Source organism: Pelmatolapia mariae, linkage group LG5 (genome assembly GCF_036321145.2).
Source record: "Pelmatolapia mariae isolate MD_Pm_ZW linkage group LG5, Pm_UMD_F_2, whole genome shotgun sequence".
Taxonomy (NCBI): Eukaryota; Metazoa; Chordata; class Actinopteri; order Cichliformes; family Cichlidae; genus Pelmatolapia; species Pelmatolapia mariae.
The window spans coordinates 31,069,652-31,095,911 of record NC_086231.1 but is presented as its reverse complement, the minus strand read 5'-3'; the positions used below and the strand labels follow the sequence as shown (position 1 = coordinate 31,095,911).

The window sequence follows — 26,260 nt, the reverse complement described above, 5'->3', positions numbered from 1 at the left end:
ATATGCTGTAAAACATCAAATGACAACATCACAAGAGGTCATCAGAGTGAAAGAAAAAATAAATAAATAAAATGCATGTTCATTCTGTGTATTACATGTTTTAGTGTTGTTACAGCAGCAAGCATGTGTTCACCAACAAATGACCCCGCTTTGTTGAGCACCAAAGGAATGCACAGATTTGAATTGGCAACATGGCAACATGGGGGCCATATGTGTCATCTGACTTCAGATGCCCCTTTTGAACACGTGGTGCTGTTGACTAAACTATTGTACGGTACAAATGGTGGCCAGAGAGCACATATTATGCTGTCCTTGTAGAAGTTCACATCTGGTGTGAGGAGCTATGTGTGTCACTTTGTGTGTGTGTGTGTGTGTGTGTGTGTGTGTGTGTGTGTGTGTGTGTGTGTGTGTAGGGCAGCAGCACCTCCCCACCCCTCCTGTCCCTCTTGCCCCTCCAACAGCACTCTCACGTTTCATCATCTGTTCTCCAGCGCTACGGTGCTCCGGCACAAGTTGGCCGCTCTGGATCCATCTGTTGTTATTATTTTCTACTGATAATTGGCTTGAACAATGGAATGCCTGTGTCCCCCTTGCCTTTGAAACCCAACACCCTGTTTATTTTTCCGAGGTCTCATTTCTGCTCTCTTTCCCTCTATCCTACCCTCTCTCACCCCTCAATTTCTCTCTCTCGCTTCTCTCCTGTCAACTTGTGTCACCTCACCCCTAGCCCACCCCCCTCCTTTTCCCCTGATCCATTTGAGAGGGTTTCACATGAAAATTGCATCTTTGACTGGCCACATCAGTATGTGTCACTCAGCATCTGATGCTTCTCTCTAGACTTTCTGGAGGGGCTCAGCTTCCATTCTTTTTTTTTGTTTTGTTTTTACTAAGATAGGATTTTCTTTTCCCTCGCTTCTTTCAGGAGCTTCCCACTTACAGCACAGACTTCTGCATTCCTGGCCCAAGAAACAGATGAAGCAAATAAGAAGGTGTGGGGGAGGGAGCAGGGGGTGTAGAGAGGAGAGTGGGAACAGCAGAGTGTCTTTAGGAAGAAAGGCATTGGACTATGGATGTTTGTAAAAATCGCTTTTTCCTCCCCGCTAAATTTCAGGTTTTCCACCAGGGGGTGGGAAGAAGAGAAGCATATGTAAGGAAGAACAAGAAGATCACAAGGTGTACTTTCATTTTAATCGAGGACATCATTTAATAAAAGCCCACACCAAAAAATGACCTACTTACATTAATTAAATTTGATATTTAAAAATTTAATTAGTATTTTAGGTTGTAATTAAGTAGTTTCATGTTGAAGACTTCATGCTCTGGTGACATTTTTAGACTGGTACATTTTATTTAGTCAGAATTTTATCCTCAGCCTTGCAGAGTGCCTATTGATGAAGTAATTAGCTGTGTGTATGTAAAAGTAAAATGCTCATGTATGGTGTTTGACAAAGTGTAGAGAAAGTCAAGTGCCTTCTGTGTAACTGTTGAGAAATCCTCTGTTCGTGTCATTAGAGGCATGAGGAAGTTTTTTTTTCTTTTTTTGTTTTTCCTGTTCTTTTTTTTGACCGCGCTGATGTTCATTTGTTCTGTATGCTCTTGTCTAATTAAAAGAGGCTAGGACAGGTAGGGCTCTCAGCAGGCATCTGCTCCGTGCCAGTTCTTCATTTGCCGAGTGTTTGTGTTTATGCAAACGGGCCTCTTCCTGCATATTTAATTTAGAGCACGGCACCGACTTTTGTTGTGTTTTGACCACATACCTTTAGTACCTCTCAGCTCTTCCGTCTGGCCAGGCTAGTTCTCTCTCTCTCTCTCTTTCACTCTCTCTTATACACACATGCAAACTCACTTGACTACCTCATTACTACTTAGACTACTTTCACCGCCAGCTTTCTCCTCTTCTTCAGAAGTGGATTTCAAACACTCAGTGCTTGGAGGAAATATGAATGAATATACAGTTTTGTAAACATGATGAAAGTCTGTTTAACTGTTGGAAGGTAAGTCTGTGAAGATTATATTATCTTTACACTGTTTTCTCCTCCTCGTCATTCCTTTTATGGCACAGTGCTCCATGACTGCGAGTCTGTACGAGCGTGTTTGTAGGTGTGTTCTGTAAGTGATTGACAGATTTTATGTATAGGGTGTAGATGGCAATGCCTTTCTCTATTGGTTATAAGTACAAGCTACTGCAACATGTACAATAATTGCCGTACAGTGTAAGATTGCAAAAGGGTGAATTCAGTGAAGTATTCGAGTATTTAGAGAGTTTTCTAAAGAGATGAAACAAGCAATGAATCATTTCGTTAATTTGTTGATTTCTGCTCATGCTCTGGCAAACAGAATTAAATCTAAATTCTTTAAGATAGAGGTGCAAAACAAACAAACAAACAAAAAAAGACTCAAGGAAACCTCAAGGAACATTAGCTACAGCAGTACTGAGGTATGTGTATTGTGCTGTCCCAGTTAAAAACAGCCACAAATGATTGGAAAATATATGACCTATTAGTTAAAGTTGACATTGTCCTGTTTTACATGTGCAAAATGTTCCTTTTGTTCAGTACAGCAGGGTTGGAGGTGAGAGTGACTACTAACCCCACGATGCGTAAGGGTATTAGTTCCTCCCCTCACTCATCGCATCTTGTTCTCCCTTTGTCTTTGTCTGGGGAAATGGAATCTGCAGCTTATTGATATTAATAGCGCACAGGATCTGTGGTTGGAGAGGAGCTGGGACCTGGGCGAGAGTGGTAACTTGATATGGCTGGGTAGAATTGACAGTCCTCCTGCTTGACAGGGTGGAAAGGGGTTTGTTGTAAAAATAGGATTGCATAATGTTCAGGCCATGTGTGCTGTGCTGTACATTACTGTACATACAGGATCGGGGTTAAACATTTCGACCGGCCTGATCTGATTTTGCATGTTAAGTATGAAACCTTTCTTGACCGTGGATGCTGAACTACACTGGCTGTGACTTCTCTGCTGACAGAATAATAAACAAAGTGTGATTCTCTGATGGATCCGTAAACAGCGGCATGAATTCAGTGTCTTGTCGATGAGACATTTTATATTCAGTGGGCACATTTGAATAGTGTAAAGAAATGTTTGGCCTTGCTTGTTTTGGGTCCACTTCGTTAATATTAAGACAGCAAAGCACTCCATGGAGAAAAGCTGCACTCTGTGTACTTTGTTCTTAGCTCAGCAAAACGTGAGGGCAGCTCCAAAGAATCTGGGGGATCAGACAGGCCTGACATTCACCAGACTGCACTGTTGCCTTTTAAGCTTAGAAAAAGAAAAAGAGAATCTGAAAATAAGCACCCAGAATAAGGGCTGGCTGGATTGAAGTTGGGTTTAATTGGTGGGTTTTGAGTCTGTTTGCGTGTCAGAAAGTGCTGTTGTTTACAGTCTGTGTGGGTGTTACAATATAACGCCCTGATCCTGCCAATCACATTAAAAAGAAAAAAAGACAACAATGCATTTTTCTCCACTTTTTTAAAATGCTGACTTTTTAGACTTTATGAGACTTAGCCATGGTTTTCATTTAATCAGTCCTTCTTAATAAAAGCCCAGAAGAAAAGAGGGGGAAAATAGTGTGCAGTCAGCCCTTTTAGCAGATCAGATCATACAGTAAGCAGCTGCGTTTGTTGAGAAGTGAGTCATGCTTTAGATTTTCCTGTGTTTCATTGCACAGACAGTGACTTGGAAAATCTCCTGCACACACCCTAAAAACAAATACCAGTGACCCTGCATATTGATATCAGTGACTCTACACAACTACAACTCTTCTACACCCTATTTTATTTACACAATACTTTTAGTACTGATCCACCAGCCTTAAGCTGCGTTAAACCAGTATCTCAACTTTTTTTCTTTTAGATTCAAACAGACTGTTATAGCCTGGCATGATAAATAGATGCTGTAGAATTATTCAGATGCTGATGCTAAGTGGTCCAAACATGCAGGATGGGCTGTAAAGAACCACGAGACAACTCTGGCAGCCTCCTATTGACAACCATTGAGTTGAGCATTAATTAATATGGTAATGATATGTGAAGGTTCATTAACAAGCCGCCACAGAAGTAGCCACAGATATAGTATTAAGCGTGCTTAGAGTAATTAATGGAATAACTTTACTTAGTGGTAAATATTCATGGGCCCTCATCTTTTTGTCTGCACGGTGTGAAGAGAGAGGAGAGCCTGTCCATTAGAGGAGCTGAAGAGCTGTCCACAGTGAATGCAGGCCTTTTGTTGGGATTGGGTGCGTTTCAGTGGAGGGGTATTAATTCATATTTTGAACATGCAATCTTACAACAAAGCCAAAGGCACTGATAACATACCTGTGACTAGAGAGCATATTGTGAAGCCGTGACCCCTTCAAAAAATAGGAAAGTCCACTTCACAGGTTTGTGGACAGAATAAAATGAGTCTTTGTTCACACTCACATGTAACCACAGCCGTTCATTACCATAGCAAAAAACCCTTCTGATTGTTCCATTTCCTCTGAAAATAGAGTGTTTGCATGTTTTTCCCACCATGACTACAATGAAGCCCTGTGGTATTTGCATACAAAATGGAAACATTTTTATGGATCACCTGAAAGCTATCGGCTAATAAAAAGGTCTCGTAGGGTCTCGTAGCGGCACAAAATAAAAATTTCCTGCATAATTAACTTAAAAATGTAATGTTCATTTTTGTATCATTTCATTATGTATATCTTACATTGTAATCTTTGTACATACTAGTAGACAGTTTTTAAAATTTCTCAGGCTACTTCAAGTGGCATCCAGTAACAGCAGTAACACTATCAGTATTCCACTACCTCTTCAATGAAAACATAGTGGAATACATATTTCAATTAAGTGTACATAATTAATGAAATTCAAGGCTTTCTGCTCATTATCTTTTACATTTAAGCAATCGCTGCTGAGATATGTGAGTCATTTTTGACAGAAATCAGCAAGACATCAAAGTTTTGCTTTATACCCCTTTGCAGGAGTTGTCATCAATCCAGCAACCCACCCAGGTAAAGAAAATACAATCCGAGTGACTGTACTGGAAAGATAATATGGAGAAAAAACACAGAGCAACTCATTATGACAGGACATGCGTTTTTTTAGTAGCTTTGCTACTACAAGCCTGGAACACGCCCCCTTGGGAAAGTCCAAGATTAATGGCTAACTGCAGGCTATAGCTGACAAACAGGTGTTTTTCTATTGAGTTTGTATCCAGCAGATTATTGGAATTCTGTGCTCACCAAGATGTTGTTTGTTGCACGAGTTTAGCTGAAAGGTTTAGGTGGAACAAAGTGCTGTTTTGTTTGTATCACTGGTGTAACTCTGTGCAGTTAGTATCAGTTTTACGTGTCACTGCACTGTGAGATTTCCATGTCAAAAGTACTTTGTTGTCCTATGTGCCGTTGGGTTGGTTTTTTTTGTTTTTAACCAAATGGCACGGCAGATCTGCAACAGCCAGCCAAGACTTTGCATGAGAACCTTGGAAAATGCTTCTTAGTTTCCTTTGTCTTTTAAAATTGTTGCATTTAGATTCATTTTCTTAGATTTGGCCTCTTACTGAGCATGCACATAACCCACCTTGGTGGGTAATTATCTCAACCAGGAGTTGTTCTATTCCCTAAATTCTCAATGTGGGAGTGTGTGATGGGTTCCGTTTTCCCAACCGGGCTAAGCAGCATGTGCTTGTTTATCCTCACCCTACGATCTGTGCACCCCCACTGTTCTAAATGGCAATATTACAACCCTGTGCTGTTTGAAATGGAGACAATTATCTGTTTAGGTATTACAAGATGGGCTTTATATTACAAGGAGAAAAGGCGTACAGCTGCTATCAGGATCCCGTTGTTGCCTTTTCTCTCCAGTACAAATTTTCCATCATTAAAATGATGGAACATTTATCTAAATGGATGTTATGCATTGGGTAAACTCATTTAGCTCCCGGGGCTCTTTCAGGTGATGGGAATTAATGATGTTTAGTAGTTTGAAACTGAAAATATCTGTCATTTGTCACCACTCACCATTGATTTACGATTCCATTGATGATATGTTAATTGAAGTGTAATGAATCACAATAATAGGGTAGTTGTGTGGGAATGGTCCATTTTCAATGATTGTTCAACCCTCGGTAGAGTTCAGAGCGAGCTGCATGTTGACTCGCGTTTTCAACAAGGGCGTTTAACTCATAATTAACGCTGAAACTGGGCACGTTGGTCTGGGTTGTTTTTATCTGCGTTCGGCATGCTTTAGATATACACTTTCACAAATGCCCGGCCACATTTTTGACTGCCAAATGTAAACGGCAAAAAAGAACAGCGGGAGAGGGAGTTGGAGCCTCTTTTTTTTTTTTTCATATTTGGATATGCTTTAATGCTTTTATTCAAATTCACCTGAGATATTGGCCCACAGTCACTTCTCAGTTTACCATAAAAATAAGATTTTGTTTCCTTCTTTCTTTTTTCATCTTTCTTCTCCTGGGTTGAGTGCTCACTTAGGAAAGCCGTGAATTCAGATCAGGGCCACCCAGGGGAGTAGAGCGAGGGCAGAGCAGGTATAGATGAGGGGTGTTCACCAGCAGGGGGTGCCAAGAAGGGCATCCTCTGTCAGTAATATGAAAAGTTTTTGTCTTGCAAATAAACCATTCACTCACAGACAGCCCCATTGTTCACTTGTTATCATCAGTGGGTGTAGTTGTAGTTAACAGGCAGATGGAAATGCGAGGATGTGTCGGACGGTGACAATAGTAGGCTACATGAAGATAAAGGAAAGGTGCCTCCTGCCCCGCTCTGAGCTGAAATGGTTGCTTTTACGTTCCTAGCAGCTGAGGAAGGTACACTGACTGCTTGTACAGCTTCATACAAACAAGGGGAGGCAAACAGCACAGGAATGTAGAGAATTGATTTCTTTCTAATGGTTTCTCAGAACGTATAAGACTGTTTGCGCCGGTTATCAATTCCAATCGATAGCAACTGGTGGAAGCCGCTGGCTCGTTGCCGGCTGTTTGTAGTTTACACCTGTGTACCTCGTGTTTCCTTTTTTTTGTAATTTGGCTCGAGGGTGCTGATGACGAACATTGCAGCGGTAATTATTTCAGAATTCTAAATAATTCTCCCGTTTTGTATCTGCAGGGCGAGGAGGCTGTTTCACCACCGCTGGAACTGAAGATTGCTTTAAATAAGCAAGTCCTCGTGGAAGGTAAACACACAATCATTTACCAGACTCCAGACCCAGCATGTGTGTGCGAATGCTCTATTGAAAGGGCTTAATAAGTAACTGAATGCAGGGTGGTTTTCTTGTTTGTGTACTGTATTTTTGTGTGTGCATGTAGGGCCAAGAGGGTGGGCCGGGGACTTGACAGGTGCACTCTGTTAGTGTTTAGAGAAGCTGCTGATCAGAAACTAGCACCGTGGCTAGTAAAGAAAGTTAGTGGTTTGATTTTAAAAAGGTTTTTAGTGCTGAAGGACTAATTGGACGCAGGGGAATACGGACAGTAACTAGATTTTCAAGAAGGTTTTAGCTAAAATAAGGTAATGCTGTGCTTACCAAACAAGACAAGGGTGTTGGAGTACACACACGGCTGTTATGGTTGGCATATCACCCGTATCTCAGGTTTGCTTCTCACACCCGTGTCTCTGTCTGAGAGAGTCTGAGGCCCCCTGGATGTGAACTTCTGGATGGAGCTACCGGGTGAGGCTTAGTAGGACTTTGGAGAAGTGCTTTGCATGCGGGGGGTGGGGGGTGATAACACTTCAGGAGCTCAGGGCTTCAGAGGAGGAGTGCGTCTGTTTTCTGTCTCGTACAACTTAAAGCTCACATCATCTCCCTCTCTTCGTCATATTTTCTTTCATCTCTCTTTGTATTATTTCTTTTCTGTCTCTCACTCACTAGCTTCCCCCCGTAAACATGCTGTGACTTGTGAGTGGATACGTTGGACATGGGTAGCAGTGCTTTCATTGTTGGTAGCTTTTTACATGGCAACAAAGCTATTCTGAGTAATGTAACTCAGGTTCGTTTGGTTTTGTTTAGTTGATTTGATAAATATTAAAATAAATAGTTGTGTGATCAGTAAAAAAAAAAAAAAGAGATTGTACTCTTTGTACTCTTGAACCTAGAGAGACTTTGCAAGTGTTTTTCTTTGAATATATTTCTTCAAATGGCATGGTAAAAATGTCATATTGGATTGCTAATAAAAAACACCTGCCTGTAGACAAATCCTGTCTTAAATATTAACAGCTGCAGCTTCTCCGTACTTTCTGAAAACAAATAGGACTCTCTCTTCTCTACAATGTAACAATGTATCAGTCAGCCTATAGTCTTCTTTTTTTGGATTCAGTCACTACCACGTTTACAAGATTCAGCCTTGGGGGGAAAAAAAAATGGAAGCAGAGGACTCATGTTGAGAGTTTATCTGGAGTGCATTCTCCGCATACTCAGGTCCACTCCACCAGAGCCCTCAGCTGCCTGCTCCAGATGTAAGATCAGCACTGAAATCTTCCAAATGGTTGTGTAATTAATGTTAATGTGGCAAGATCAGCTTAATTGTTGACACAAGCTTCCAATGTGATTTTGATTGCATCACTAATGCAGAAATCCCTGTGGCAGCTTATGGGATTAATATGTCTTGGTGTTTAAAGCTCTTTTAAAGTGCAATCGAGTCAAAGAGGACGAGTGTGTAAAAAGCATGTATGGTGCTCATTTTTCTCTGCATTTGGACCGAACGCACTTTTAAAAATATTTATTTTAAAAGCATGCACTTTAGAGTATGACATATATTTGAGGTGCAGGCTACTGACAAAAGTTTTGATTTGGATATCTGGAATATTTATCATCATACGGGCATATCTGTGTGATAGGGCTGCTTCTGATGTGTGCCGTGTGTTTGCCTCCTTTTTGGCCAATTTATTCAGACCTGATGACATCCAGCTTTCCAACCCAATAAAAAAAAAAAGACAATCCTCAGATGCCCAAAACATGTTCCCCTGTTTTGAGGTCTTTCAAAGTCTTATCCTCTCATGTTGGATGTCATTTGAATTTCATGAATCCGTGTAAGGGAGAGAAGAACACATTGTGCAAAGAGGCACGTCTTGTAATTCTTGCTTTGCTGTGAATGCTTATATTGCTTTCATTTAGCTGTTGAAGTTGCTTTGTTTAATCTACTTTTTATGGAAGCGTTAAGAATAAACAAGTGGATTCATGAGTTGGACCCGCAGAAAGGTCGTGTTGAGATTTATGCCAGGATGAAAATAGGGCCTCTGTAATCGTTCCCTTGACTGCATTTATTGCTTACTTTAAAAAAGTAATTTCTTTATATCAGCATCAAGCTGAAAATTGCCATGTATTAGTATTAGGCTCGGTAAGCTTCTAATTCTGTGGCATTTACAGCCGGCTGTGTTTCCATGCATTTATAACACTTTGATTCTTAAGAGCTCCTTTAATCGCTTATGCCTAGCTTGGAACATAATAAACAACTCGCTGTAGCGAAAGTGCCACATGGGGGAGATTTCTAGCAAGAAAGTAAAACGCTTCTGTCATTTGCAGTTTTGTTGCTGTGTTTTTCATGCACTGTAAGTACCGTAATCTACTCTCTGAGCTTATCTGCTGCGGCTAAAAACAGTGACAGGCAGAATAGATGCAAGGCAGCGTGAAAATGAAAAATTATCGTCACTACAAAGGCGTCACAATAGAGACCAGCGCAGAGACATAAAGCGACTGTATGCGTCTGCCTTTTCCTGTTGATTGAGATCGCAGGATGTGTCAAAGCATTCTAAACACCCTCACCTGGCTACTGTCTGCGTTCCCTATCTGATGCTCTGCTCCCATGGGTGCATCAGCTGCTATCGGTACACACTCTGGCAGATCGTCTGCCTTCGTATTGTCTGACTAAACAGGTTGCACAGTTAAATTCACGCCTTATGTTCAATACCGTATGTTACACAATGGGGCGAGATTCTTTCCGTGCAACTCTCTGAATAGGAATTATCTGTAGTCGTGAGGTAGGTGGAATCCTACTTATAATGTCATCACAGATGTGCGATCTTGAAGCTACTTAAAATATCTTTTTTTGTAGAAAAGCGAATTTGACAAGTTTCAATCTATTTTTCTATCAGCATCAGACAGCCATGTCTTCTCTTGGTCTGGAGCATATTGATGGATGTGTACTCTCTGGTCTGCCTCGGAGAGTGAGCAGCTTTGATAATGTCAGTCGGCTACCAGGTGCAGACGGCTAACGTGACAGAGCCCTCGTGTGAGATTGACTGAGGTGACAGAAGTAAGCAAATTCCATCTGCAGATGAGTTGTCTTATAGCGAGATGAAAAGAAAATCACAAAAGTGAGAGGAAAAGTGCCAGAGCTCTCTTTCTCAGGTTTGGCCTTGTGTCTCAGCTTCAGAAAAGATGAAATAGAGCTAATAAATGGGATTGATTTGTTGTCTTCTGAGCAAAATGACTACACAGGGTTTTTTGTGGTAACCTAGGGAAGCATCTGTCAGACTGCCTTTACAGCAAAGCAGTGGTGCTGAGACGGATGGAATATCTTATGTACATACACCCTCACCACCTAAAGCACAGCAGTACATTTATATATTGCACACATTCTACAGATTCCTGTTTGTTTCCACTACATGAATGTTTGTGGCTATGTATGGAAATTCCATAAAGTTCCTTGAAGACACAGTGCCTCTTATTTAGATAGTTTGACTTTGTTGCGCTCACTTCATGTCATGGTAGATATCACTTTGGCAGTCCTTTGCTTTCTCCGTTTATTTTAGAAAAACAAATCCCTTTTAGGGATAAAGCACCTGGTGGGGCTACTTAATGGAATGGTTTCAGACCTACGCAAATAAACAGCTTGCATTTTTGGTGTGAGATTAGGAATGAGGCTGAGATGGAGCGAGAGCTGAAGAGAGGCGGGTAAAAACCAAACAAAGAAAGTCAACATGTGGAGAGCACAGAAGTGGAGGAGTTGCATGTCTGCTTCTGCTTCCTATAGTTGACTGTATGTACTTGGTGCCTAAAGTAATACTCATGTGAACCTGGACTAAGATTTTCCTTTAATAACTTCAGGCCGAGGTAAAGCCCTTTTTTTGAATAACTGACCAGTGACTCAGCAGTAGTTATTCAAAGGGCTGGAAAATATCAGAGTCTTTGTTTTTCCTCTACACACACACAAACGTGCTGTTATATCTTAACCCCGAAAAGATAGCGAGGGAGTGGACAAGGAGAAGAGCAAGTGACCAGTGAAACATAAAGCAGAGTGAGGGCTACATTTGTTTTTAAATAGCTCATAATAGATGTTGAAATTAACAACAAATTGGGCCTTTGAACCCAGACACATTTAATAATATCTCCCTGTTTTTATTCAATCCAGAGTTTGGCACGGGTCTCCATTTCACACCATATACTGTTCCCACTCATTAGCTTATTTGATTTTCTGGAGAGTGTCAAAAATTTTTGACTACTGAGTCATAATTAAAGCTGGAGCTCAAGTACAACATTTGTCCACACTCTAGTGATTTACTCAGCCTTAGTACTGACTGAATGGCAACTAAAACATGGCTGTAGAAAGTACCTGCTAAAATTAGCAATTAAGAGTTATTCTCATGAGCTAACATTTTGAAATCGAGACGCTTGGTCTCACGTGAAAGTGGCAATGTGCTTTCTCAGGGCATGCAAATGTAGGTTCTTGGTTGCTGGTGCTATACCATCAAGGCTCTTCAGCAAAATAGTTGGTAAACTACTGCAGAATGTGCTAGCACACTAGACAGTTGTGTTTGCTGTTTACTGTTTTTTACCATGCATGCCCTTCTGACTGGGTTTTATGGGCTTTATTAAAGGGAGGATAGATTTCAAATTTCAGTCAACAAGCTAGTTAAAAAGAATGCTAAATGTACACTGTTTGTTTCAAAGGCACACTTGTAACATCAGCTTGCTTTTCATAACCATCTGCAGCCCTGTCTCTTTTGTAGAGCAGAGTAGGATTTATTAAAGTGAATAATGTGACACAGTTAATGAGCTTTGATAGCTTCCTCCATTGTGAACTATTCTGCTTTTGGCCCTTTAAAGGTCAGTATTGTCAAGATATTTGGTATTGGCCTGTAGTGTTCATATAATTTAAAGTTGATTTTAAGAATTCAGATTTAGATTTACTTCCTCTGACTTGGTCCCTTTGAATGGATGGGATCATTGCCGTAGGTCTGATCTGATTCTGTTGTAATGTTATTAGGACTGCTATTAGTTTCAAGCTGTTAGTTTTATTTGACCTCTGCTGTGAATTTGTGTTCAGACACCTGCATCTTATTTTCCATTATTATATTATTTCTATGTCAGTGAATGTAACCACAGTATTATATTGAAACAGTTTCATTAGCTTATTGTTTCTTGTTGGAATTGTCCACATGTTCACCGTTGCAGTCCCTGTGCACTTTGGCCTTTCGTCTGCATGCAGACGCAGTCCCTGGAAATGGATCTCGGACAGCTTTACTAATTCCAAGATGAAAATATTGGAAATACCTTGGGTTACGGCTGGTTGTGTACGTGTAGTACGAGTGGAGACTTTTCATCAGTGACACCTCGTGACACTACGAGACGCTGTACCTTTTGCTGATTGGCAACTGAAAAGAAAGCTCCTCTGCTTCCTGTTTGCATGGGTTCATGCAAGCCCAGTGTAGGTAATGGTCATGCTATATGTTATATATAGAATAAAAATGTAATACTGTATATATAGCGATAGACAGCTGAAATATTGATGTTACCAGCTGCTGCAGATAGAAGTAGAGAGGTGTTTTCAGACTTAGCTGCTATTGTGTGAACATGGCCTGAAAGGGAGAGAAAAACTGAAAAGCTATTTCTAACCAAATGTGGGTTTATTTATGTAATCAAATGAAAAAGGTAGAGACATTTTTTAAAGTAACATTTATTTACAGTCTTCCCCCCTCACTCTTTTTTTTAATACTCTGGTTTTAGCCTTGGCTCCTGCCTTGTTTTCATAAACAAAGTCTCTTTGGCCAGCTAGAAAAAACATAGGCCTGTTCAGTGCACTGAAAACAGGAATGACAAACACCATTAGCTGAAAAATTTCCATCTCATTGCAACTATGTTATTGTTTACTTTACCATACACGTCCTAATATGGTTACCTCCCTGTCAAAGCGGGCCAGAGCAAAGCCGAGGGGCCCTCGCAGGGAGACGCTTTCAGCTGCCACTTAGACAATAAGAAACAAATGTCACAGCTCGGCAAAATAGCCTGGCTTTCACAGTCTTACAGTACTTGGCCTTCGACGCTGCTTGGCTCAGGCTCCTGTGTGATATTTAACTACTCTCTAGTGTTAGATGCCCTCACAGTGTACCCCCACATCTTTTCGTCGCTGTGCCCTCTTTTCTCGTCTTCCTTTTGTGTTTCTTTATTTGTCTGTATCTCCCCATCGATCTCTGTCCCCGTCGCGGTGTTAGCTATGTGTGGGCTGACTGATGGGCCTCTGTTTGCTGTGTTAGGTTATTTATCGGGGTGGTGGGAGGGAGAAGGAGGTGCGGTGATGTGTTTGGAGCGGCTGTTGCCCTCCTCCCTGTGGCCGAGCGGAGGCCAGTTCAGCTGCAGGTCACGCCCTGGCCCGAAGCCGACGCCGCGTTTGAACTGGAAACGTCTTGGCGATACTTAGAGGCTCTTTATGATACTTGGATGGAATCACAACCGCACAACCTCCAGAAACCCTGGGATACTGCAGAGGAAGTGTAGCGTTCTGGTGGCTGTGGCTTTTTTTACTCTAATTTTTTGAAGTTTGCTGAAATATGAGTTGTTGTAACTACCAGTTTAGTTGATTGTATTGCAGAAGTGCAAATTAATACTGTTACAGATAGAAAAACCCAGGAAAAATGTCATTAAAATGGGAAAAAACAGACGATACTCAAATTGGCATTCATCTGAGGGAATTCTCAATGGATAGTCGGCATTGAGGCTTTTTAGGTATTAGGGTCAGGTAACCTCACCACAGGTTAGTCTGGCAGTAGTTGGAAATGGGGTTCTTTCAGATGCATGGGCTTTCTTTTCCCCAGTTGGTAGAGGATGATGGCGGCCTCACCTCAATCCTAAAATCCTCACGTTTATGATATTTGCCCAGTATTATCTGTGCCTGTGGATGAATGGGAGGACAGAGCATGAGGAATGTAGAAGGTCAGACTGCGTGATTTACACAGTACAGAGCCATAGAATCCTTGGGAAAATACTTGGGCTCGGATCAAACAGACGTCATGTGATATGTTCTTAACACTGACCTTTAAAGTCATGCTTTTTACTGCTGCGCTCTGGTAAAGGATGCACTAAATGTAAAATAATTTCTGTGTGTTCACCTCAAAACACAAATGGATTTTTTCTTTTACTAATTATGGCGGTGTGAGGTTTGTTTTTTTTAAAGATTACACCTCAGAATAATACAACTTTAAACCACATCTTTTTCTTCCTAAAAAAATCCTTTGCATTGCATTTTTTTTAATCTGATTTTCACAGTTGCTCTTATTGAATACATAAATGAGTCACAGTGACCTTAAAATAACATGACGCATACACAGAGGAAGATGCAAAGAATTTATCAAATCATTACCCACCAGTTCACATTTTTACCTGGCAATGAATGATTAATAGACCTTTTTTCACGTTTATTTTGAACCATAGTTAAGACTCACATCCTGCTCATTATTTCATCAGTATTTGTTCAGGCCTAACTATAATTTCCACTCCATTGCAGTTATATTTTCTTGATAAGCTAATGGCACTGACCTTTTCTTTATTTTGTTTTTCATCTAAGGGAAAAAGACTATACCCTCTTTGACGTTAATGAACTTTGTGAAGAGGTTTGTTTACTGGCTTCAAGGTCAGTTTCTGAGAAAGGCACCAGGTTTTCTTGTAAACATATTTACAGCCAAAGATGTGTAAACATTGTAAATGCGTACAGGTGCAGCAGGGGCGATACTGGCATATTTCCCCTCTTTTTTTTCTTTCTTTGTTTTTTCATGACCTTTCCCCTGTGACACGCACATAAAGGCTATGTGTGCATAAGTGTTTATTTCTGGAAGCACTTTAAAGCAAAATGTGCACTAACAAAAAGCAGCAAACAAAAAAGGAAAAGAAAAAAATTACTCTTAGAAAGCGTAATGATGTGCTTACTCACAATATAAAGCTGATAGGGGAGAGAAAAGGTAGAGTAGAGGCAGGCAGCATGGCTAACGCAGGACTAGTGGGGGTATTAAAATATGAATTAATGGAATGTTGCTCAGGCACATCTCTGGGTGTAGTGTAGTGTTAAAAAATAAAATTTATGTTGCCGGCTAGTAGCCGTGAAGGTGCATTTGGACTTAGTATCCTTTAATTAGAAGTGAGGTATTAGCATTTCATAGGGCTTTATGCTGGGTGAGGGGATCGGCCGGCCACCGCGCCTTCATTAGCCAGCTTCTCTGTGTAATGAGTGCCGTCATTAGCTGATGGAGTGGATTTGCCCCAGCTCTACCTTGAAAGGCACATCTTTTACATACTTGCAAGGAATAAGGCCTTTTAATGGATTTCTTAATGAATAAAATAAGATGCCACTTCTTTAAAATTTGACGTGTGCATTTCTGATAATGTACACCACTAGCTGCTGCCACTTTTTTGGTGCATTATTAGCAGAGGTGGAAAAAGAAATGCTGTTGTTGGGGAAACAAAGGTAGTCGTTGGACTTTTTTTTATGCAAAAGTTGAAAAATGTCTATAATGTGTAGCTGATGAAAGTGCCAGATCAGCCATGTTGGCGTTCATTAATATGCGTATGAAATAAGGCGTATGTGATTTCTGTCAGGGTCTGAGGCTCTATGCTAACACTCGCCATGTTTATAAGGTAAAGCGGCAGGACAGCTATTGGATAAAACCTGACTGCAAATTATATGTGCGGCTGTTGATGAAGCGTGTGCGCACGCTCAACAACAGTCAAGACAGTCAGAGGAGAGGTGTTTTTTTGCGATATGGAAGTCTCCCTAAGCCTTTGGCTGCGGCTCCACTCTCAGAATCAGCCGTGAAGTGATTAGTATTTTATTGATGAGCTCCTGAAGTGGCAAGTGTGGGAAATTGGATCTTTGATCTCATGGAGTTTGGGAAATATATCCTGAGCGTGTGGAGCTCTCCAGGTAAAACACCCCCCAGCCCCTGCCCCCCCCACCCCCCCACCCCCAGCAGCACTGTGATGCACACAGACGCACATGTATACATACGGGCATGTCGTTTGTGAGGGCTATTCCTCCCCTTCTCCAAAACACATATTTGTTTTGGATGTTTTCACTGAGAGTCTACACGGTGATTACAGATGTTCATTAACAAAATTGGGTATTTGTTTTAAACTTTAACCAATCACTTTGATATGCTAATTACAGTGTAATTTAATTTGAGCCCTGTAATGATGATGCTGTTATTATGGACATAAATGATGCAGTTAAGCTGAGAGTAATCTCATTTGCATACTGTACATGCCAGTAAATTAAGCCCTTTCCTGCGTTGCTTCAGCTTTAATTTTCCACTCCTTTTCACACAGCATCCCTCAGCCCCTGTGCCTAATAGCAAGCCGGCTTGTTTGATGTGGAGAGCCGCTTCCTCACAGTAAATCTAGTCACAATATGTAATACATAAAGGCTCTCATTATAACTCTAAGTGCCCTTTTAAGAAGTTGGTATTAATAAGCAGGCTGGCTTTTCATGCTTTGTAGTGATACACAAAAACAGTTTTGTCCCTCACCATAATCATCTTCGGGATTCTTTAATCTGCATCTGAGAAATAAAAGCTATCATGCTTGTAATAATGATGTACCCAGGAATACTTAAAGAGCCCTAATCAGATTGTATATGTCCTCCACTATGTGCTGATCAGACATATCTTCAAATAGGTGATTTTATTTTGATATTCCTACCTTGAAAAAAAGGAAAGATGAAGGGCATTTGGATGTGTTTCTATCCTTGCATAAAAAACTAATTGACAAATATTGCCCTGTTGTATGTTTAGCACAAATAATTTGGATTCATTTCTTTGTACAAATGTTATTTGATGTCTGTATGAAAGAGCCACATTTGTGACAGAGGGATCCGGCCGGCCTTGATAAAAGCTCCTGTGTCTTCATTAGAGAAGCAGCACCTCATGGTGTCTGATTGTCTGATGTTTGCAGGGAGAAGGTAAACATGTTTGTCATACGGCGGTGTATTTATGCTGCTCAAACATGCGAGGTAGGCCGCGGTGAATGTTAAGGACTTTGGCTCGGCGCACGTCTGAACGTCTCAGTGAAACGTGCAGCCTCACAATGGTCTGAACTTGCCCTGCTTGCAAACAATAGTCCAGCTCCCCCTTTTTTTGCGTTTGGAAGGAGGGTTAGAAGGCTGTTTTATGGACTTCAGCACTGACAATACAATTGCCCTTCACTGAGAATGCTCCTCCATTTTGTGCCATAAAGAATATTATTTTTCTGCCAGCCAATTTTCTCTGTTAGTCTCTAATTGGCTACATAAATCTCGGCCGTTGAGGGTGAGAAATGTTGCGGTGTCACACAGTGTAATCTTCACCCTTATTTACCAATTCATTAAGATTCATTGATGCAGGATCGGTGAGAGGAAATGACAACATAAATCAGGCCTCCAACATAATGACCCTAATCAGTTGGGAATTGCAGAAAATGTCATGATGAACTATGTCCTTGTATTAGTGCCACTGTACATTGTCATTGTGCTGCTTTATGAGTGGGACGCATCATCCTGACATGGGCTGTATTTAACAAAAAAGAGTTGTTAAAACCTGATTCTATTAAAAGGAAGAAATTCATGTAGGGTCTTTTGGTATTTAGCTGTTTGCCCTTTATCTTCAATTTAACTGCTTGATGGAACTCCCTTCCTTTTTAACCCTTGCTGTCCTCTCTCTGGGAAGCCATAACATGCTTCTTAGGCTTAAATGACCCCTGTCGTGGCACGTTGAGGAAGAACGTCTCCTTGAGGAGGAGTGGGGGGACTCAGTGGGTAAGGCCACACCCATAATAATGACAGCCAATCACACGTCAAAGAGCAGACTGCGGATGTTTCATGAACAGAGAACTTGGTAAATTTTAAGCAGCGGTTGAAGGAATGACAGTTGTGAGTAACTATTTAAACAAAATAGTCACTCCATTACCGTGCCATTATTTGTGTGTAAAGGTTAATGACTGTGTCTGGGAAATCAATAGCTTAACTTAATCTCTTTGTGAGTAACTCTAAACAAGAGAGGTTGGAGACATGCACCCGCTGTGCGTTTTTGTCTGCAGAGAAACATTTAACACCGTCAAGATTTTTTTAAATAGCAGGGGTTTGACCAGACCATGCTTTCTTCCACTTATCGTGCATGGTACTGAGAGTGGAAATGTAATAAATGGATGTAGCACAGCTGATGACTTACTCAGTGGTAATTAGCAGCTTACTTTGTCTTTAGAGCTGTGGTTTACCACAGGTCTGTCTTTGCGATTTCACAGAACTGCAAAGCTTTTACCAAAAAATGATTAAGCTCATGTTGTCAGATGACAAAGGAAGCGTGCACTTTGATGAGTTGACACCTGCCACCCCCAAAAGGCAGCAATGCTAATAATATTTTCCTTTCTTTGCATAGGCACACAATATTAATTAGACAAGTTCGTTAAGGCTAACCTCAGTTTTCCCAGGAAAATCTATGTGACACATTTGGGAGCAGCACATTGGGAGCAGCCCTTACATGGATTCTAGTAAAAATGATTAAAAATGTATGACACACTTTAAGTAATGTTAAAACAATAAGTGCTTTTGCAACTCCCGTAGGACGCTGATAGATTCGTGTTTTTCTTTGGGGTTTTTGTGTTTGACACATCTAATTGGTAAGACGAACTTGAGGGCAGCAGTGCTTGCTTTTTTTTCCCCTTCCATTGAACCTGTGGTCAGAAAAAGCAGCCCCTCGTCTCCTGGTGTCTGTCCTCTCGCTGTAGTGTTAATGGGCATAATTCACATGTGAGCGAGATTATCAAAGTCAAATGAAGGAGAGTCGCTGAGAAAATGTGTGGCGTACCACTCCTAAAAGAGGCTCCACATCCCAGAATTACTATTCCATTCATGCACAACCAGATTTAAACTCATTAGATTTCTCTATTTACTTAGTCTCCATCGGCCCTAGTTGCACTAAAAATATCATGGCCTGCCTTACTTTGGCACATTCCGTCATTGTCTGTGCACAGCAGGCCGTTGCACAGAGGTGTTTCTCACATGGCTCCATGCAAAGGAGACAAACGGCTTTGTGTGTTTTCTGAAATTGCGGATCTACTCAGTTTCGCTACTGGAATCTGCCTTTTTGCACCCTGCTTGTTGTTAATTTATCTGCACTTGTAGCGTGTTAATACTCGGATGTTCGCGTGAATCATCCTAGTCATCTCTGCTTGCGGTGTAGTAATAGGTTTGGATCTAAACTTTCATGCTTGAGAATCCTATTGTAGTCATCCTGAGGTGATATAAATATGTGTTTTGATCATATTTTATGGCTTCCTCTCATGGGGCTAGCAGTTTTTTAGGGGGACTAAATTATATCAGTAGGGGAAGTGCAGGGGGAAAAAACACCAGGGGATTCTGGGTGAGGAAGCCTCGTTGGATGGCTTCATCTCAGCAGATGGCAAGTTGTTGTATGCATGAAAAATTAATGGTCAAGGTGATGTGCTGCTTGAAAGTCCCCGCTATACATTATCTACTGTGTATAATCACTTATATGTGGGCAATTACATTTTTGATGTAGCAGGCAGACTAAGTCATAATCTTACTATTCAAGTCACACATAAATCAAGTAATCAAAACCAGGCGCTGTGATTTATGAAGGATAACGTCTTTTCTTGCTCAGTTCCACCTAATTCCTTCTTTGTTGTTTCTTTTTCTCTCCATGCCCTGGTGTAGTGAGTGCCATCTCTGGGAGCCCTCAGACTTCCTTTGTTATTTCCACAAACCCGGTTACTGAATAATTGAATGAGGTAAATGTTTAACATGTTTTTACAAGTTCCTCGCTGTGCTGTTGTGAAGCGCCACTGTTTGTTGGGCCTGGAAGAAACACACGATTGCTTTGCTTGACAATGATGTGTTTCCATAGGAGACCACCCCCATGGCTGCCCACCCCGCCCGTCACCCCATCTTGTTCTCATTCATGGTGGCTTGCGAGCAGCTGCAACACGCCAGCCTAATGCGTCTCGAAATGTCAGAAGAATGACTTTTTGTTTATCTTGACTTTTGCCTCGCTGTTTATTCTAGTCAAAGCTGCGTTTGCATCGACCTTGATTCCCTAAAGCCTCGCCCCCTCCTTCTCCCCTCCTAGAACCTGTTTACACTCTGCCTGCCCCTAGTGTCACCTAGGAAATTGGCTGATCATTTCACCTGGTTAATATTAAATGGCTCCTGCAAGGAGATGTGTTTGTTCATAAACACAAACCCCTGCTCCTCATGTTTACTGTAGCCATGGCAGCAATCACTTATTAAACAAACAGCTGCTTTGTTTGCTGGTGTCAGTGGCCTGCTTATACCCTGTACAAGGTCTGGGAAGAACTTCTGTGTCTCTTGTGGAGCAGAAATCTAGGATTTGCAATGGGGGTATTATTTGCAGAAGGGTGGGTGCAGCGTGTTTTACTTCTATATTGTCAGAGAGGTCTGGAGATATGCTTTGCTTATCTGTGACTTGGTTGAAGTGGCTGACAAGATTACACGGTTGTTTGGTCTGACTGTGAAGTCTCCTTTGGCAGAATGTCACCACGGCCGTTCGTTTCTCTCAGAAGAGGAGCGGCAACTGGATCCACTTTCAGGCTTTGTGACTGAGGTGGTTCTGCTGTGTGGAGATGATATGTATGAGGGAGTGGGAGTGCAGTTTATAAAGCTTGTTGGAATTTAGCCCAATTTCTCTGTGTTGTGTTGTCCAGTGGAATATTTTCAAGAGATACTCAGAGTAGTTTGTTATCAGTGATGAGGGCTGCGATAATGGATTATTTAACATGCAGCTTGTGTTTGTCTTTCGACTTTTCCCTCACATCAGGAGCCAAAATACAGCAAAACACAAGCCTCTTCAGCAACCTTCAGAAGCATTCTGTTGTTGCACCTTTGGTGCACGCCGATGTGTTGTCTAGTCTGGCAACCAAGCTGAACCTAAACAGCTCTAAAGTGAACTTCTCCCTATTGTGTCCTCCTTTGTATGTCATTATCTCCCACCCAAGAAATGTTGTGCTTTTGTTGTGTGCTTCTGTAAACAACGGCTGTGTGAGAACTTGGCGAATCGAAGCAGGTGGCTGCCGAGGCTTTGCTGTCATGAGCATTAGAGAAAAACAGAACACGGAGAAGGGTCAGAGCACAGCTGCGTGGACCAGCCCTACCTTCAATCCACCGCTGACTCGTTTGGCTGTTGAATTCCGGGCAGGCATGACAGGGGGACAGGCATTGGATTTCCATTGTGGTGGGGAGGGGAGCTGATGAGCTCTGGCCCGCTGGCTGTTCTTAACCTTCAACCTGTCTGGTCAGGTGGGAGACACATGTGACTCTTGTTTGTACTGTACTCCCTATGCCATTTGAGGCAGGGAAAACAAAACAAACTGTAAACAAACAGAAACTCTGACCTTTTTTTATTATCCAGTGTTTGTTCCAAACACTTGTTTTATTTTGCAAGCAACTCCCCCCTAAAGACCAGGCAGGCATCTAATAATCAACAGCACAGCTAGTTCTCTTTGTACAAACTGTTGTTGCCTTGTTTTGATCTCCTGGAATTTCCATTATTTTCATTCTTTTTTGTTTTTTTTAACTTTTTTTTCAAGCTCCGAAAAAACTGACATGCTCCATTAATAATAAGAGAGCTTTTCTTTTTCTTTTTTTCCCCTCACGTCTCCTTTTGTGTATTTTATTATGTTGAAATGTTTGTGTTTGGACCACGAATGCATATGTTCTTAAACCGAGTAACTACACCCCATTTAGCATGATGCTTGACCCATAATTACAGTTGAATTTGCACGTGGTGTATAAATGGAACAAATGGAAAAACTTGGAGCTTTTCGAGTCATCGTCATCATCATCACAGACACACACACACACACACACACACACACACACACACACACACACACACACACAAGGCTTTCCCCAGAGCAAAGTGAAAATAAATACATAGATAAACAAACTCAGGGCCAAGTCACGTGGCCAAGTTGCCCGGGCCTCAGCTGATGATGATGGTGTCCGTGCCTCAGTGCTTCACAGATTAACATTGTTATCAGCACAACTCTCTAATAAGGCTCTTTCCTATCTGCTTGATATTTATGATGGATAATGCCCATTTTCCATTTTCTTTTTTCCCTCCAATTTTTTCACTCATGATATTGCAGCTTTGAATTATTCTGTGCTAAAATTAATGAGAAACTAGATTTATGGGTTTCATTTGTTTGTCAATTCGAAAATTAATTGGGTGTTAATTTTAGCCATCCCCTCATCAGTGCCGGTCGCAAGCATGCGCGCATTACTTTGCATTCATTGTAGCCTTTCTCTCCTTTATTGTGGGTCACTAGTTTTGCATACATTAAAATAGCCCCGCGGCTCATTCTCTTGATTACTTTTGGAGATGCCGTGCATTTGGAAATTTACGCCTTTCCGTTACAATTATGAAAATTTTTGCATGGAATGACAGTGCATGTATAATAGCCATTACACCCCCCCTTATGTAGCTTTGGAGAGGAAAAAAAAAAGAAAAAGACAGCTCTTTTTTCCCGCAAGTGGAAAATATCTTTTATTTGAAAAATAAGTGGGGGTGAATAACGTCAGCACATGGTTTATTTCAAATGGCATTTAATTTCGCCTGAGAATGTGTGTTTCTAATTGGTGTCTCAGAAGGGGAGTTGGTGCGAGCAGGGGCCTGTAGATGGAGTTGTGGCTGGCTGCGTCCCATCCCACAGTATTCCTCTTGCTCACTCCTTGTTTAGAAAATCCCATTATGGAGGGAGGCTGTGCCAGACTGGAAGGGTGAGCCGGGTCAACATCTGTCTGGAGGGAGAGGGGGGCCAGCTCAAGCTCCAGCCCAAAGAACAGGCCCTGTAGGCCGGGCCCAAGCTGCTCAGACAGGCCCCTGAGTGTGGGGGCGTCGTGACACAACTGAACCGGCACAGGCCACAGTGTCAGATGACTCATTCAGTCATGCTTCTTGCGAGGAGGGCTGAGAGGAAATGTAAACTATAATGCTCTTTGGAGTTTGCTTTGTGTTCTGGTACAGTTTTAGCTCCTCTTAGCCCCAAACTGCTGCTGATGATAGTGAGCTACGAGCCTGTCCCTAAAAACAACAGATTTTGAAAGAACAGTTCTCCTCACACCACTGTTTATTTTTTTAAATAATCCCATTTCTAGATTATTATCTCACCTCTGCTCTGTAAATATTCTTTTGTGACAAGTTGTCAACCCCAATTTCCTATCTGTCAGCCTGAGTGTGTGTCCCCTTGGGTGTGTGTCTGCATCTTGTTTAGATGGGCTCTCTGGAGACGCTGTGCATGTGTACCTGAGCACATATAAACTCAGACTGGCCTTCCTATTACATGCCTTAAACGCAGCACCATAAATCTGCATTTAGTTCCACTTTCACATTCTTTCATGATGAGGCCAAGTGTTTTAAAGGCATTTATTCTGCTTCATATAAATAATTAATCAGCCAAGTTAATTTGCTTCTGCCTGACTTGGTCAGCTTCATTAACTGCCCTGGAATTGGGGGGATAGATGCATTGCAGCAATGAAGCCTGTGACCAGCACACAATAGCTGTAAATCATTCCACTGATTTGAGGAATTCAGGCACAGATATGCACCAGTGTCACTGGCACTTATCCCCAGAGAGACAGAGGGGGTGTGCTGGGATAGATGGCATGTCTGTCTGGCTTTTGTGTATCCAAAAACAAAACTGAGGACACATCTTGTAAGCAAATAACTGTGTATTCACTGATTGCTGCTGCCATAATTTTACATAAAGCGTGCAGTGGTGCTTAAAACTACTGCCAGTGTTTGTATTTTACCCTTTTCAGTTAGATTAAGTTATGAAAGTCAACATTTTTTTCCAACGCAAAAGGATTTATTTATATTCAGACCTGTGTTTTGGTGTTAATTGAGCACCCCTCAAGGATTTGACTGTTTTCGTTCAGCCTCAGATTGGATGTTTCTCATGGAGATCCTTTGGCAGGCCTCACACAGTCGCTCTGTTTCCCATTAAAAAGCCATTCTGCCGTGGTTCTTCAGGGAGCCATGCAAGTAAATATATCCATTTCCATAGAAAGTGTTTTGTTTTGGAGGTCCAGTGTTTTCTTGGGCTCCTCTGCTCTCACTCAACGCAGGTTGGGTTCCTCTACATGTGTGCCGAACCCCAACCCCTCCACCATGCCCCCCCCTGCATATACCCTATACTGGAGAATACAAACAAAACCCACTCGCTTTTCTCCTGCCCGGTATGGACTTGTCATCTGTAAAGGATCTGCACCGGAAAAGACAAAACAAAGGAGCTGTTCATTACTGTGTTTAGAGGCAGCCTGTGAATGCGTGTGTGTGTTTGCCTCATTGCATATGCTACAAGCAAACAAACAAGACACAGGGAAGCACAAACCAACAGGGAAACCTGCAACAAAAGTGAAATTGTGTGGGAAGAATATGACAGATGTTTATAGTTTGGCCCACAGTTGAAATGCGACCTCATTGCAGTGTGTTTTAACAGCTGCTTCTCTCCGTCTCTGTCCCTGTTTTCTCTTCTTCTGCGCCTTCTCTCAGGTTTTTAAGTCATGATGCAAGAATCTGGGACGGAGGCGACGAGCAACGGCCCAGCCAATGAGAATGGAGGAGCGAGCATGGAGGGAGTACCCAGAGAGGGGCGACCAAAAAGTGCCACGCCGTCAGCGGAAGTGACTGCAGCAGATCTCCTGCATCTCCAGCAGCACCAGGTAGACCATTCACACCTGTCTTCACTTTATTAAGCCATGTCAACAGCAGGCCGATCCGCCTCTTAAAGTGCCTCTTAATATTTAATTCCTCCTCAAAGTACATCTAGTTCATAAACACATTATTATTATTATTTATGTATACTGAGGCCCTTTTTGAATATTTAAAAGACGAGGAGTGCTCTTTCTGTGTGATTGTTTGGTTGCAAACGTGTTTATTGTAGCATGCAGCATCTGCATTTCTATCAAATATTTATTATGATGTTCTGACATATTTTAAGTATGTAGGTGCCACAGGATTTTGTAGACAGTTAAGGAACCGTGACATCCAATTGGATGACAGCGTTTTCCTCCGGCTCATTGTAAACACACCTCACACTCACAACTAATGCCACACTCTGCTGTACTAACCAATGAGGTGAGGAGACAGACGCCGGCGTTATCGTCAGTGAAGCCGAAACATTTTCACCATCTCAGACTTGAGGCAAACAGACAAGCTCTTTCTGTTGGTGTCAGCGTTATGTGTGGCACACGACACTGCGTTTAAAGAAACAACACTGAAAAGATCAGTGTGTCTTCTACTATCTTGGTCTTTGCGACAGCACAACTAGGGTTGTTGTCAGGAGCTGTTTGGTGATGATGCATGGCTCTGTGCCGTTGTCTGTTGTCACAGCGCATCCATCAGCATTTTTACAGGGAGGCAAACAAAGCTGTAGCATGGAACAAGAGGGAAATGGCATTGTAACACATAGAGCTGAGCAATAACTCAGTATTATCATTTATCATCTTTGAACACAATCATCACGGTGTTCTGATGCTGTGATATTTGGCCACTGATGAACAGTTCTGTTTTTCGGAAATGATGGGAACATTTTGATAATAGGATAAAATAGCTTAGCCGTTTAAAGAGCCATTGCTTGGCATTTTAGGTGATGTTTAGCCATAACATAAATTTTATTGTGAAATTTCAGCTGTGTAGCTCAGGTTTCACTTCAGCAGTAAGATGACCAGGGCTTTTGCCAGGAACTTTGTAACACCAGCTATATGCACTTATAGCACTTTCCCCTTGCTATAATGCTAATTGCTAATCATGTGCTAGCACAGACAGAACAGCAGGGGTACCAGTCTGTAGCTCTGCACACAGGAGCAAAGAGTTACTGGAGGATTTATTTCCCAGTACCACCATGAAAGGGAAACTACCATGTATTGATATATCAGAAGGGATGTTTTAATCCATGTAAGCATTGAACAGGTCAAATTAAATGAAGTCGTAACGTTTGCATGATTCTTTACTACACATTTGAACTTGTTT

At 41.6% G+C, this 26,260-nt stretch overlaps 1 protein-coding gene across 4 annotated transcripts in view; it reads left to right on the top strand.

Moving 5' to 3' along the window:
• Window positions 1–26,260, top strand: part of foxp1b (forkhead box P1b) — a 145,422-nt gene that overhangs the window by 41,036 nt on the left and 78,126 nt on the right. For all 4 annotated transcript variants that reach the window (XM_063474760.1, XM_063474759.1, XM_063474757.1 and 1 more), the window contains exons 5-6: window positions 7,130–7,196; window positions 24,782–24,951. In XM_063474760.1, the coding sequence (XP_063330830.1) occupies window positions 24,793–24,951 (159 nt within the window). In that variant the 5' untranslated portion in view covers window positions 7,130–7,196; window positions 24,782–24,792. The remainder of the gene's footprint in view (window positions 1–7,129; window positions 7,197–24,781; window positions 24,952–26,260) is intronic.